The sequence below is a fragment of the Corvus hawaiiensis genome, chromosome 16, assembly GCF_020740725.1.
Source record: "Corvus hawaiiensis isolate bCorHaw1 chromosome 16, bCorHaw1.pri.cur, whole genome shotgun sequence".
NCBI classification, from domain to species: Eukaryota; Metazoa; Chordata; class Aves; order Passeriformes; family Corvidae; genus Corvus; species Corvus hawaiiensis.
In genome coordinates, this window is record NC_063228.1 from 7190013 (window position 1) to 7202053 (window position 12041).

The 12041-nt window shown below is 53.2% G+C and overlaps 2 protein-coding genes and 1 long non-coding RNA gene across 4 annotated transcripts in view; 1 reads left to right on the top strand and 2 right to left on the bottom strand.

Moving 5' to 3' along the window:
• Positions 1-388: 388 nt before the first annotated feature.
• On the bottom strand, positions 389-3821 carry B9D1 (B9 domain containing 1). The gene is made up of 8 exons (XM_048321233.1): positions 3814-3821; positions 3293-3431; positions 2660-2728; positions 2437-2548; positions 2275-2371; positions 1774-1836; positions 1106-1173; positions 389-989 (listed from the first exon to the last, which is right to left on the bottom strand). The coding sequence occupies exons 1-8, from the start codon at positions 3819-3821 to the stop codon at positions 844-846; spliced, it is 702 nt and encodes a 233-aa protein (XP_048177190.1). The 3' UTR covers positions 389-843.
• A 108-nt stretch (positions 3822-3929) lies between these two features.
• LOC125334190 lies at positions 3930-9078 on the top strand. Its single transcript, XR_007207097.1, has 7 exons — positions 3930-4122; positions 4219-4364; positions 4809-4894; positions 5022-5110; positions 5446-5583; positions 5759-6557; positions 7019-9078. It is a non-coding gene; the product is annotated as an uncharacterized LOC125334190 (long non-coding RNA).
• A 63-nt stretch (positions 9079-9141) lies between these two features.
• Positions 9142-12041, bottom strand: part of CACNA1H (calcium voltage-gated channel subunit alpha1 H) — a 161569-nt gene continuing 158669 nt past the window's right edge. For both annotated transcript variants that reach the window (XM_048320802.1, XM_048320801.1), the window contains exon 35: positions 9142-11980. In XM_048320802.1, the coding sequence (XP_048176759.1) occupies positions 10871-11980 (1110 nt within the window). In that variant the 3' untranslated portion in view covers positions 9142-10870. The remainder of the gene's footprint in view (positions 11981-12041) is intronic.

Below are 12041 nucleotides of genomic sequence, written 5' to 3' on the forward strand. Positions count from 1 at the left end.
AACGTTCCAGTGACCACCTTATGTTTTCAGAAATTGTATTTATTCCAGCCCACTGATGATAAAAACAATCTCTGCCTGGGTGTTTTGTTGAGCTGTGTCCTGGAGGTTTTGTGGTTCATCCCTGGCTGTTCTTCCTGGGATTTCTACGCTTTGGAGGTCTTGGTAGTTCCCTTTTAGAGAGGTGTGGTCATTCTGAGATTTGCAGTCAAACACAAGAGGTTACATGCCCAAAATTAAATAGGAAAATGATGCAGCAATTAGTCACTGCATTGTAACACTTCTTTTTCTCTTGGACCTCTAAGTCTGGCAGAGCTTGGATGATTTAGAGCTTTAAAACATCCAGGCACAAACAAATAAACCCCCTTAGCAGCAGAAAGACAAATGAATCTATTGATACAACGGAGTTTATTCAGCCTAAAAGAGCTTAGAGGGGGATGCATTTCACAGGACCATTTTTGGAAGGTGCAATAATTTCAATTCCTCATTTGTATCACCAAAAAACCAAGAAGTCACTAAAAAGAACTGGGTTTGCAAAGTTTTAACCACAGGGAAACAGCTACAGCTCTGAACTTTCCCCATCATTAATTCTAGAAAAAAGTGTACAAAAGCTATAAAAATACTTTGTAACAGGCCTTACTCTGAGAGAGTCTGATCCCTAAAGACGCTGAATGTTATCAGATAATGTTGATTTACACAATACTTCAACCTTACTGAGAGGATCAGGCTCGGTAATTTCCCCAAATCCTCCTGGGCTGGTGTTTTTTTGGAATGACTGAGCTGAAGCAGCTCCTCCTCTCCCTAAGAAGGCCCAAAGTGCTGAGCTCTGAGCACGTCCTGGGGAGTTCAGAACCTGTGGAGCCCCTGTGCCCCAGGCTCCAGGGAGGGGCTCTGCAGGGCCGTGGGGCCAATGTCGTAGCCCAGCTTGTGCAGATCTTTGGTCATCACGTTGAAGGAAATCGTCACAAAGCCTTGGGATCGCACCCTGGTCACTGGGACAGAGAGGATGGGGACGAATCCAGTTAAAAGAGGCTTTGGATTAGTTGTGGAGCACTTCTTTATCACCCAAAGGTGGCTGGGCAAGCAGCCAGGAGCTGCCAGGACTCACCTTCCCGTCCTTCTCCCTGTGCCACCACTTTGGGGTCGGTGAATTCCGGGCGTCTCCCTGTGAACCAGCTTGGAGAAGAAAAGAGAGAACAATGAATTGGGTGGCTTAGATTGATCCAGATCATGATATGCACATCAGGGGGGGTTAATGAGCCTGCCAGGAGCTTTTTGAAGCCTGACTCACTTTATTGATCTACTTCAATCAAAGGTAAGTTTTGCCTTAAGGACAAAAATGCAACTCATTTCATACAGATTTTGTTAAATCCAGGTTTTTTCTACGCTAGAAAAATCTTTCAGTGGCAAAGATATTGTTGGAAAATTCCACTTGATCACCCAGAGAACCAGAGAGGCTTGGAGACCTTGAATACATACAAAAAATGTGGAATGGGAGTTGTTTTATCATGGGTTTTCTCTTGCTGTAGCCATCCTTCCAGAACAGCCCCAAGAAGATTCAGGCAGGAATTCAGTGCAGCTAGCAGGTGATTAATAGATTTGCAGAAAGCTTTTAAAAAAGACCCAGCCACCTGAAAATGTGATTTTACCCACAGAACACAAACCTGCCTGGTTATGGCACAGAGCAGTCACAGCTCTGCACCACCCAGTAGCTGCAAATGCCTCTGTGGCTACGGGCAAGAGGGGCTTTAATGAAGTAAAGTCATTAATAATTACCTTGTGAACTGCTGCAGCCTCGAGGTGGACTCTGGGACGAACATAGCAATGGTCCTTTTGTGCCTGAAACAAAGAGGAGACCCCCAGAACTTCAGGAACGAACAAACAACAAGATTTTTCTATTTACAAAGGCACAGAATTGCTGACACACCAGAGCACTGCTCATCTCCAGGTGCTTTCCCTTCACACAGGAAGGGTTTGTTTGCACAGGAACATCGGATCTTCCTCCATTCCCAGTGGTGGCAGTGAGAACTTATCGCGTGCTTACAGTGATGGGGGAGAGGTGAGAAACTGAGCTTCGTATCTGGGCTCCTCACAGGCCACTTTGGGCTTTAGAGCATTACCAAAACTTATCTGATCATGAAAGAGCTCTGCTAGAAAATCTCTGTAGTGAACTGACAGGGCATGATGAGGACGCATGGGAGCTGGTTTTGTTTCTGAAACAACAGAATAACAGGACGAGAATGTGTTTTGAGCCCTGCAGGTCAGGCTGGCACTCACCTCCCCGGCACGAAGGGCACGTGCACAGCTCCGTAACCTCTGACCACGTCGTGGCCAAAGAAGTCAGGCCCGTAGACACTCAGCACAATCTGCGGCCCTGCAAGGAAATGGGGGTGAGAGGGGGTCTGGCACCAGGGCTGGACCCCCCCCCCCGGCACTCACAGCCAAAAGGGTTGGTGCTCTTGAAGGTGATGTCGATGGGGAAGTTCCAGACGAGCGTGGTGGGGGAGACGCTGCTCTTGGAGGTGATCTGGGAGATTCCCTCCTCCAGACCCTGCAGGGAATGTGGGGTGAGCCTGGGGCTGGGCTGAGCCCGGGGCTCTGGTGGGCAGGGTGGGGACAGGGGGCACAGGGGGGTCTGACGGGGGGGGCACAGGGGCTGTACCGCTGTGGGGACCCAGTCCTGGCCATAGACGAAGCAGAACTTGCAGTAGAGGTCATCAAATCCTGGGAACTGCAGGAGACAGAGAGAGAGAGAGAGAGATGTCACTGGGAATTCACTGGGAATTTCTGGGGGTGAGGCTCTGCCCAAGTCAGGGTGCTGAGGGCAGCCTGGGCCAGCGAGACGGGGACAGACAGGTTGGGTCAGGGAGGCTGAGACTGGGATGGGTTTGGGGGACTGGGATGGATGCGGGGGCGGCTGAGGCTGAGCTGGGTCAGAGGGTATTGAGGCCAGAGGGATGGGTTTGGGGGGCTGACACTGGGATGGTCAAGGGGCTGAGGCCAGGCTGAGTTTGGGGGAGGCTGAGACAGGGACGGGTTAAGGGGGATGAAGCCAGGCAGGGTTATGGGGGGCTGAGGGTGTGCAGGGTTGAGGGGGTGAGGCTGGGTTGAGTTTGGGGACTGAGGCCGGGCAGGCTCAGGGGGGGCAGATTCTCATCCCGCACGGGCGCACGCAGCACCGACACCGAGGCCAGGCCGCTCTGCCGGGGCCGCGCGGACCGGGCTGGGGGCGATCCCCCCCATCCCCCCGGGGTGTTCCCGGGGTGTTTCCGTGGTGTCCCGGGGTCTCACGCACCTCCCCGCTCTCGATCTCGCCGCTCACGGCCAGCAGAAACACGCTGGGCGCCGCCATGGCGGGCGCGCCGGTTGCCGTGGCGACGGACGGGGCGGCGCAGGGGACAAACTTCCCCGGCGCCGCGCTGCTCTTCGCTTCGCTTCGCAGGGCTCCCGATCCCCAAAATCGCCCCAAAACGCGGCCACCTCACCCCCGACACCCCCGGCACCCCCGGCATGGGTGCCCCCGGGCGGGTCCTTCCCGCTCCCCTCAGCCGCTGAGCCCGACGGGCGCTGCCCCGTTATCCTCGCACCGCCACGTGTGCAGAACTTCATTTATTATTATTTGATATCAGCCTAAAGCAACCCCAAGCGGGGACTCGGCCTCCCCAGGGGATGGGCACGGCCCCAAGGCTGCCAGACGTCAAGGACACCGCTCCCAGGGATGCACAGGGTGGGGTTGTTGGGGTGTCTGTGCAGGGCAGGAGCTGGACGGGATGATCCTGGTGGGTCACTTCCAGCTCAGGATATTCCCGATCCTACCATTCCATGTGGCGAGGCCATGGCCACTAGATGATGCTGCCGGCCGAGCTGAGAGCGGCTCCGGCTGGCGGGCAAGGGCCCGAGCCAGGAGGTGTTTCCAGGGAGAAAGAGGGAAATGGTGGATTTTGTGCTCTCTGCAGGGCCACCGCCACTGACGAGGAGAGGGGCCCTCAGCGCCCGCAGCACGGCGATTTTCCCTTGTGCACATCAGGAGAAGTGCCCTCACACCGCGGGGTCTGAATGTGCGTGGGAAAAGCAGGAAACAGCACGGTGCTGATTTAATTAGCTCGCTCTAATTAAAAGGAAGGGGTGAGTTTGGTGTGTCAATAAGGAGGACGGGTGTGCTGAGGCTTTACAAGAGCTGGAAGCGCTGAAATCTGCTGACAGTGACTTGTTTCCCCACAGAGAGCGCGGTGTGACAGTGCTGGGCTGGTGACGCGGTGCTGGCCCATCGGGACCGCGGTCGTGCCGCCGCTCACGCCAGAAATTTTTGCTGCCCACACACACGTCAGCGCCACGGAGACTCCCCAGCTTGGCCACCATCTGCTGTGGTTTGTCCCTTCGCCTCCCTTCCTCATCCCAGGCCATGATCCCCTCTCCGCGAGGAATCTGTGGGGTAGTTGGTTGCTGCCAGACCCTCTGGGGAAAGGTGGGAGGAGTGAAGGAAGCCCTTCCATGTTTCAGTAGATGTGTTGTCGGTCAATACCTATTTCAACTCGATTTTTCAGGCCAAACACATTTGGCCAAGAGAAGAATGGGACAGGAAAGCAGGAGGAATGGGAGGGAATGCCTGAAATGTTATCCTTTCTCCACAGCCCTTCAGAAATGCTTCAGGGAAAATAATTCATTTGAACTGAAAATTATCAGGGGTGGGGGGGAAGTAAAGCAGATCTGGAGCAGCTGTCTGGAGCAGCTAGTGAGGCTGTTTAATTAACACTGCACTTGGCTACCAGCTATCTTGGAGCCAATTTCTGGACATTTTTGTTGCCTGGCAGGTGATATACAGCTGCTGGAGGAGTTCTCTCAGCACTAGGAGACCTTCCCCATGGCAGAGAGACAGCAGGAGGGTTATTCAGCAGCCGTGAGTCATCTGTACCTGCCTCTGGAAGGACTCTGTCCCCTCCCAGCCATAACAAGACCTTTTATTCTTCCCTTCTTTGTATGCCAGCCTTGTTTTAATTAGCTGTATTTTTAATCTTTGTGAGCAGAGTGAAATCCCAAGCAAGGAAGTGTTTTTATCCTGCTGGAAAACTTAATTAATGCTCCGTCAGAGAGTTTGATTTCCAAGCTGATGAAGGTTGGTGGATGATGGCGACCCCATGGGTGCTATTTAGCGATGCTGCTGTTTCTCTTGGCCCTTTAAAACATTCTCCTCTTCTCCTGGACTTGTCCCGATCCTGTGATTTGTGATGGGACTCATGGGAAGCTTCCCAGGGGTGTTTGGGGCTGAAGCCATCCTCACAGGGAGGAAGGACACGCTCCTGCTGATCACTGACTTGTCGCCTCTTCCCGGTGCTGTGCCCAGGATGGATCCCAGCTCCCAGAGAATGATTCCCAGTGTCCCTTAAGCACTGACCTCTGTGCTGGAGCCATGTCAAACAGCTGAGGGAATTATGTTTGCTTCATTCCCAGGAAGAGCAAGGGGCTGGGAAAATCCAAACTGCTTGGAGCTCTGTCACTGGGAGCTTCTGAATCAAAGCCAGGCACCGTGACCTGCCCAGGCTGCCTGGTTCTGGGTCCAGGGGCTCCCAAGGAGGCTGGAGAGTGGTGGTGAGCCCTTTCCCTGTGTTTCCCCTGGGTTTGCCTCTGGATGAGCCCTGAGGAGTGGGGGAGCAGGCAGGGGCTCTCCTCCTCCTGGGCAAAGCTGCCAGGCAGCAGTGCCAGCGGGGGATACCTGTGGGATGTATCTCCTCCCCAACTCTGGGCTCATCCACTGTAATTACAGCAGGAGCAGTAGATCCCTGGAAAAGAGAGTGGATCGACACCCCGTGCTGCAGGGAGGGAGCAGGAGCAGGTCCTTTGGCTCCCGTACCTGCTCAAGCCTGATCACAGCAGCCCCGGGGCTGATCCATCGCTGCCAACGGGCGCTCGGGGAAGGTGGGAGAGACACGAACAACAACACAGTGGCACAGCACAAAAGTTTATTTTGAACCTCAAATATTTATGATCAACACCTGGTAAATGGCCAGTGAAATCCATTTTATGGTGTCATTAATCTGCTATAAACGGTTTGTATTTTTAGAGTTGTTTGCACAACGTTGACTCATCCCTGCCTTCGAGGAGGCTGCAGGGAGCTTCCCTGCCCTTTGTCTTCCCTGCCTTTTGCTCCTGCTGCTCAAATCAAACAGGGAAGGGGTGCGATCTCACGGCAGCACGCAGAGGGGGATATTCCCGCTGTAATTTCTGCTGAGATGTTTACCTGGAGATTGAGTGTGGTGCGAAGGTACCCGCGTGAAGCGGGGTGGGTTTTGTGTTATGTGTCTGAATCCCAGAATAATTGTGTGTTGGAAAGGACCTTAAAACTCATCCCATTCCCCCCCCTGCCATGGGCAGGGACACCTTCTGCTATCCCAGGTTGCTGTCTGACCTGTCCTTGGACTCTTCCAGGGATGATCCCTGTGTCCATGTGGCCGCCAGCCCCATGCCAGGGGCCCTGCCGGGTACGGAAGCTGTTGCTGCCAAGGAGCTGTGAAGTGTCTGGTCTTCCCTGAAGAATTAATTTGTATTGGAACTCATTATCATTGGTGAGATTTCTTTTGGTTAATGAGCAAAATTAATTAGTGCCTCTGTCTGAGCTAGTCAGAATAAATTGACATGGAGTGAGGGAGAGAGCGAGGAGGATCCAGGAAGATGGTGCCCAGTGGGACAATTGGATTTGATAAGGACATAAGGAATAAAAGCAGGGAGAAGAGGGGAGGGTAAACAAGCTCCTTCTCCTGCCAGGCATGGAGCCCTCCTGTTGTCCGGTGGTGACTGCATTTTTTGGGGATTACTCAGGTGGGAACGGTGTTTTCCATGCATCCAACAGACCCTGGAGATGTGGCCGCGGGCCCTCGGCAGCTTGTGCCTCCACGTGGGGCAAAGCAGAATCAGAATAAGCTGCTCCAGGGGATTTCAATCAAATGTTCAAATAATTAATCTGGTTCTTCCCTGAGGTGTGACTTAATGAGGGTTGTTGGCATTTTCTCCCTTTCATTGTGAACAGATTTATTTTTCACTGGATAGTCCAACATCCACAGCTGGAAAAAAACACCCCAACGCTAACCCACAAGTGAGGGACACAAGTGAAGGGTCCTGACATGAGGAGCAGCCTGAGCTGGGTATGTATGGAACACTCCTGGTGACATCCCTGCATCACTGAAGGCCAGGGAATCATGGAATGGAATTATAGAATATCCTGAGTCAGAAGGGACCCACGGGATCATTGAGTGGTGCCGAAATCTGCACATCCCTCATCCCGAGCAGCCCCTCAGCACCCTCCCAGCCTCCACAGAGGGGCTGACCCCATGGAAAGAGCTAAAACAAGTCTGTGGCAGCACCATAATGCTGGAAGAGGATGGAGCACCCACCTGGTGTGAGCTGGAGTTATTCCAGGGGCACAGCGGGGTTCCAGCAGAGAGACGAGCTGCTCAAAACCCGAAGAGCCACAGAGATTTCAGCCCCTGTGGCTCTGTCTGGCTGTGCTAAAATTCCTAATTAAGCCCCCTCGTCTGGAGGATGAGGTGGCCCCAGCCATTAAAACCCAGCCACGGCTTGAAAACTTAATAGGGGAAATTTAATGGATGAAGTCAATTGAATTATTCATCCCCAGAAAGCTTGTACAAATATCAAATGCTTATTAGCATTCATGCAACCTGTATGATCTCACAGCTCTGACAGATTAAGGTTGGGGCTAATTGCACCCAGGATGGCATCAGATTTGGTGGTTGGTATTTTTTTAAAGCTTTTTTTCCTCCCCAGCATGACAAAGAGAATTTCAGATCGATGCCATCTGAGATTTACCCTTGAAGCAGAGCCCCTGTGATGGTTTCCTTCCTCAGCATGGTGGTTTTTAATCCCTGCTTGATTCCTGCTCCTCAAAGGGTGCCGAGGTGGCTCTGAGCCAGCCCAGATGGAAACAGTGCCCATCCCTGCGGGCTGTGGGTTTGCTGGAATGGACAGTGGTGGGACAGAGTCTGGCTCATAAATGGACAGGACTGAATGGCCATTAAAAATGCAAAATAGAAATCGATCCAATTAAATAATCATGACTTGCATTTACCCGGTGCTTTTTGCTTCCGATCTTAAGCAAGGCTTGCAGACAGTCCAGGGGGAAATCGCTTAATGCTGCAGAGATTTAATCAACAAAATTAACACTGGCTGATGTTAAATAGTTTCTCTGGTCATGGCCAGGTTTGGGGATGCAGCTGTGGGAGTTTTGCACCTGCACGTCCAGGTGAGTGTCCCCAAAAGAGGCATTGGGGAGCAATCCATGGTCACTCTTTGCTCTTGGAAAATTCAGTCGGAGCTTGATTCACGCCACACTGCCAGGATGTTCCTGCAGGCTCATGGATGGGGTTGGTTTGGGTCCTCATGAGCTTTGGGGGGTTTGGGAAGGTGTGGCTTTGTCAGAGGGTGGGAGCCCGGGCAGAACCAGAACCAGGAGCAAATATCCAAACTCATTCCCGACGCTGCCATGGCCTCAAGCCCTTCCAAATTGTTCTACATCCCCCTCTCCATCATCACCATCAGCCACCAACCAACCCCATGGCGAGAGGCTTTTCCCCCGAAGGGAATTCAGGCACAGGGCCAGAAGGGAATTCAGGCCTTTTCCAGCACAGCTAAATAATCCCAGCGGTAAATGACACCCTGAGTGTCCCCTTATGCCGAGGGACATCCCGGAGCATCCCACACGCCTCCAGGCAGGATTCAGCCTGAAGCAGAGGGATTCACCTCCTCTGCTTAAACTGCAGCAAAAGGAGTTTGCCATCCTCCCCAAAGCACTGTTAATCATGGATTTTATGGCTCTTTTCTGGAATTCCTCACTATCCCGCCGAGACACAATCATTATTTACAATAATTCTAAATGACTCTTAATTACAGCGGCGCAGGTGCTCCTCGGAAGCAGCCAGCACAGAGCTGGATCAACATATGGAGACTCTTGGGTGAGGTGAGGGATTCTCTGAGCTCAGCTGGAGGTGGGAGAAGCCTCAAACTCCAGTGGGGATGGTTCACACCTGGGGGCTGCAGCTTTGAGAGGTTGAGCAGAGAGGTTTCAGGGAATGCCGAGCTCTGGGAGCGGGAGGAACACTTGGGCTCCCCCCGCTGCGGCACAAAGGGAGGCCACGCTTCCAGTTTATACAGTTTAATAGATGTGAAACAAGATACATTTCCTTTGGAGTAATGGATGCATCGATAACAGAAGATAAATGTGAATGCATAAATATGAGGCGGCACGGAAGGAACCAAACGGAAACGACTGGATGGGCTTTATCCCCCCCTGGATGTCCGGGCTGCTGCCACGGGCTCCTTCCTGCTCCTATTTCCCATGGCCAAGCTGTGCCGTGGACACAGGGCCTGCAGGAGGGGTGGGAAGGGGCAAGGACCAGAGGCTAAAAAGGAAAAATCAACCCCAAAAGCTGCAAAAAAACCCCCAAAGTGGTGTTAAAAGGTGACCTGGATTCCTCTAGAGGCTTCTGGAAGGGCCTTGGGAAGAGAACGTGTCCAGGTGTGGGTGTAGGGATTGGGAGGGAAGCACAGGGAGTGCAAACTGCCCCGAGGGGTCGGAGTTGTTCTGCCACTAGGAGGACAAATCATCACCTTAAATGCTCACAAAGAACGTCACCTATGACAGCTCTTTACACCTTTACACACTGTATCAATAATTTACTTAGAACTGCAGTAAACAAAATACATTTCTTAAATAATTTACTATTTATTTGTTCAGTTTCTTTTTTTTTTAATCTCTCGGTAAATGTAGTTTTCTTTCCTTTTTTTCATTAGTTGCTTCTCTTTGTAACACAAGAAACCGTCTCTGTGCACGTTAGTTCAGATTATTGCGACGTTTAACCTGAATTTCAGTTGAAAAGAAAGGGAGGGGGAAAAAAAGCAACAGGACAGTTGGACAGACAAGAAGAATGAATAACTTATTATTGCACTGGCTACAATTCAGTAGTGATTTGGTTTTTCATCTGTAATTAGGACAACCTCTAAAGTACAAAAGAAAAATGAGTGAGATGTCAGAAGCATCAGCTGTGAGAAGAAGCTGGTGGGGTGATGGTGGAGGGAAGGGAAGCGAGGAAAGAGAAGAAACATTTGGAAAATGAATGGCTGGAATAATTAATTCCACAGAAAACCCAAGGAAACACCACCCATGTAATGCAAAAAACAGCATCTCTGTTTCTCTATAAAAATATGTGCATTATGGAGAGAGAGTTTTTGTGGGTCTGGTTTTTTTTTCCAGGTTTTTTCTTTGTTTGTTTCTTCATTTTGTAGCTCACAAATACAGGATTTCTATTTATAGAACTGCTGATATACAGACAATGTCCAGCTCCCAGCTCCCGGGCACTCCGGCGTAACGTGACAGCTCGAAAAGGTGCCTCGGGAAAAGCTGAGCATCTTTAAAAAAAAAAAAACAACAAAAAACAAACCCAACAAAACAACAAAACCCCAAGAGAATCCCCCCAAATCCCAACCGACACCACCTCGGACCCGAATCAATGTGATCGAGGCCACGGAGGGGGGTGGGAGGAACGAAGCCACCCCTGCACCAACTCCACCTTCCCCTTAGAAAAGAAACCCCAAAACCTCTTGCCAAATCCACTCCCCATCCCCAAAAAACCCATCCCCAGTTTCGTCCAGCCGTTCGTTTGGTTTCTTTTTCACTTCTTTGTGTGTCTGTGTGTGTCTCTGTGTGTGTGTGTGTGGTTTTTTTTGCAAACTTCCACAGCGCTTCGAGTGACCGCAGCGAGGGGACGGCCCCGGTGACGGCCACCCCCGACCCCTGGGTGCCCTCGCTTTGGAACCCCCACACTGGTGACAAAGCCCTTGAGACCCCCCCGCTCCCCCGGCCCAGCGGCTATACTGGGTCATCCGTGCCTTCTTCTGTGGCAACAGTCACGGGGCCCAAGTCCTGCTTCCGCAGGGGGCTCTTGGCAGTGCCCAGCAGCTCTTTGCTCCTCTCGCCGTTGCTCCACTGAGTTTTTAAGTGATCCGGCTTTTTCAGCTCCGCGTCCGGCCGCGAGTCCATGGAGGCCGGTGTGGACTGGCCGCTGTCCAGCAGCTCTGAGAGGCTGCTCAAGGAGCCGCCGTCCAGCTGCTCGAAGGAGAAGTTGGGGATGCTGAGGTGCTCCCCGCGGCACGGGGGCTGGCTCTCCGCGAGCTCCAGGGATTCTCGGTAGGCCGGGAACTCGCAGGACGGGGTCCTCCTCCGCAGCAGGGTGTTCTCGGAGGGTTTGGTGCGCGGGGCCGCCCCGGTGTCATCCTCCATGGGAGGATCTATAGAAATGCAGGGCGGGCTCATCTTCTTCTTCCTCCGGGCTCCATGGATGTAGTCGGCCTCTGGCTGGATGTGGGCAGGGGGCCGCTGCTTGTCCTCAGCGGGGTCCTGGAAGCCGCAGTCCGGGGCGCCGCCGGAGGGGCAGATCTCGATGGAATGGCGCCGCTGCTCGTCGGCCCAGCTGGGCTTGCTGAGGAAGCCCTTGGTGTCGGTGCTGTAGAACTTCTTCAAGTCCTTCTCCTTGCAGGAGAGGCTGCTTGTGCTGCAGTTCTTGAGGGGCACGGGGGACGGGGCCGGCGAGGTGAAGGGTGAGGTGGAGCGGCTGCTGGGGTCCGAGTGCTCCTCTGCCCAGTCTTTGGCCGAGCTGTTGATGTGCCGAACCTCCTCGTCAGCCAGGTCCGAGGGCTCGCCCTGGCAGCCCTCGGGGCCAGAGGGGCTGGCGGGGCTGGGTGGCCGGCTGGGAACACCGTGCTGGCCACATGTGTGCTTCCGTGCCAGGGGGCCGAGGGGCCGGTGTGGGGAGGACGGGGGGGAGCGCGGAGGGGTGGCCGGGAGGGGGGAATGGAGAGGGCTGGGGGTGAGGGTACTCTGGGGCTGCTTTGCTGATGGTTGGGGCTCGCCAGGCTCTGCTTGCAGGCTGTCCTTGCGCTCCTGAGTCTGTCCGTCCACTGAGTCTGTCCGAACGGCCTCCTGGAAGGGGAGGAGAGAGAGGTGGGGTGAGAGCCTGGGGACGTGCTGGGCAGCAGCACTT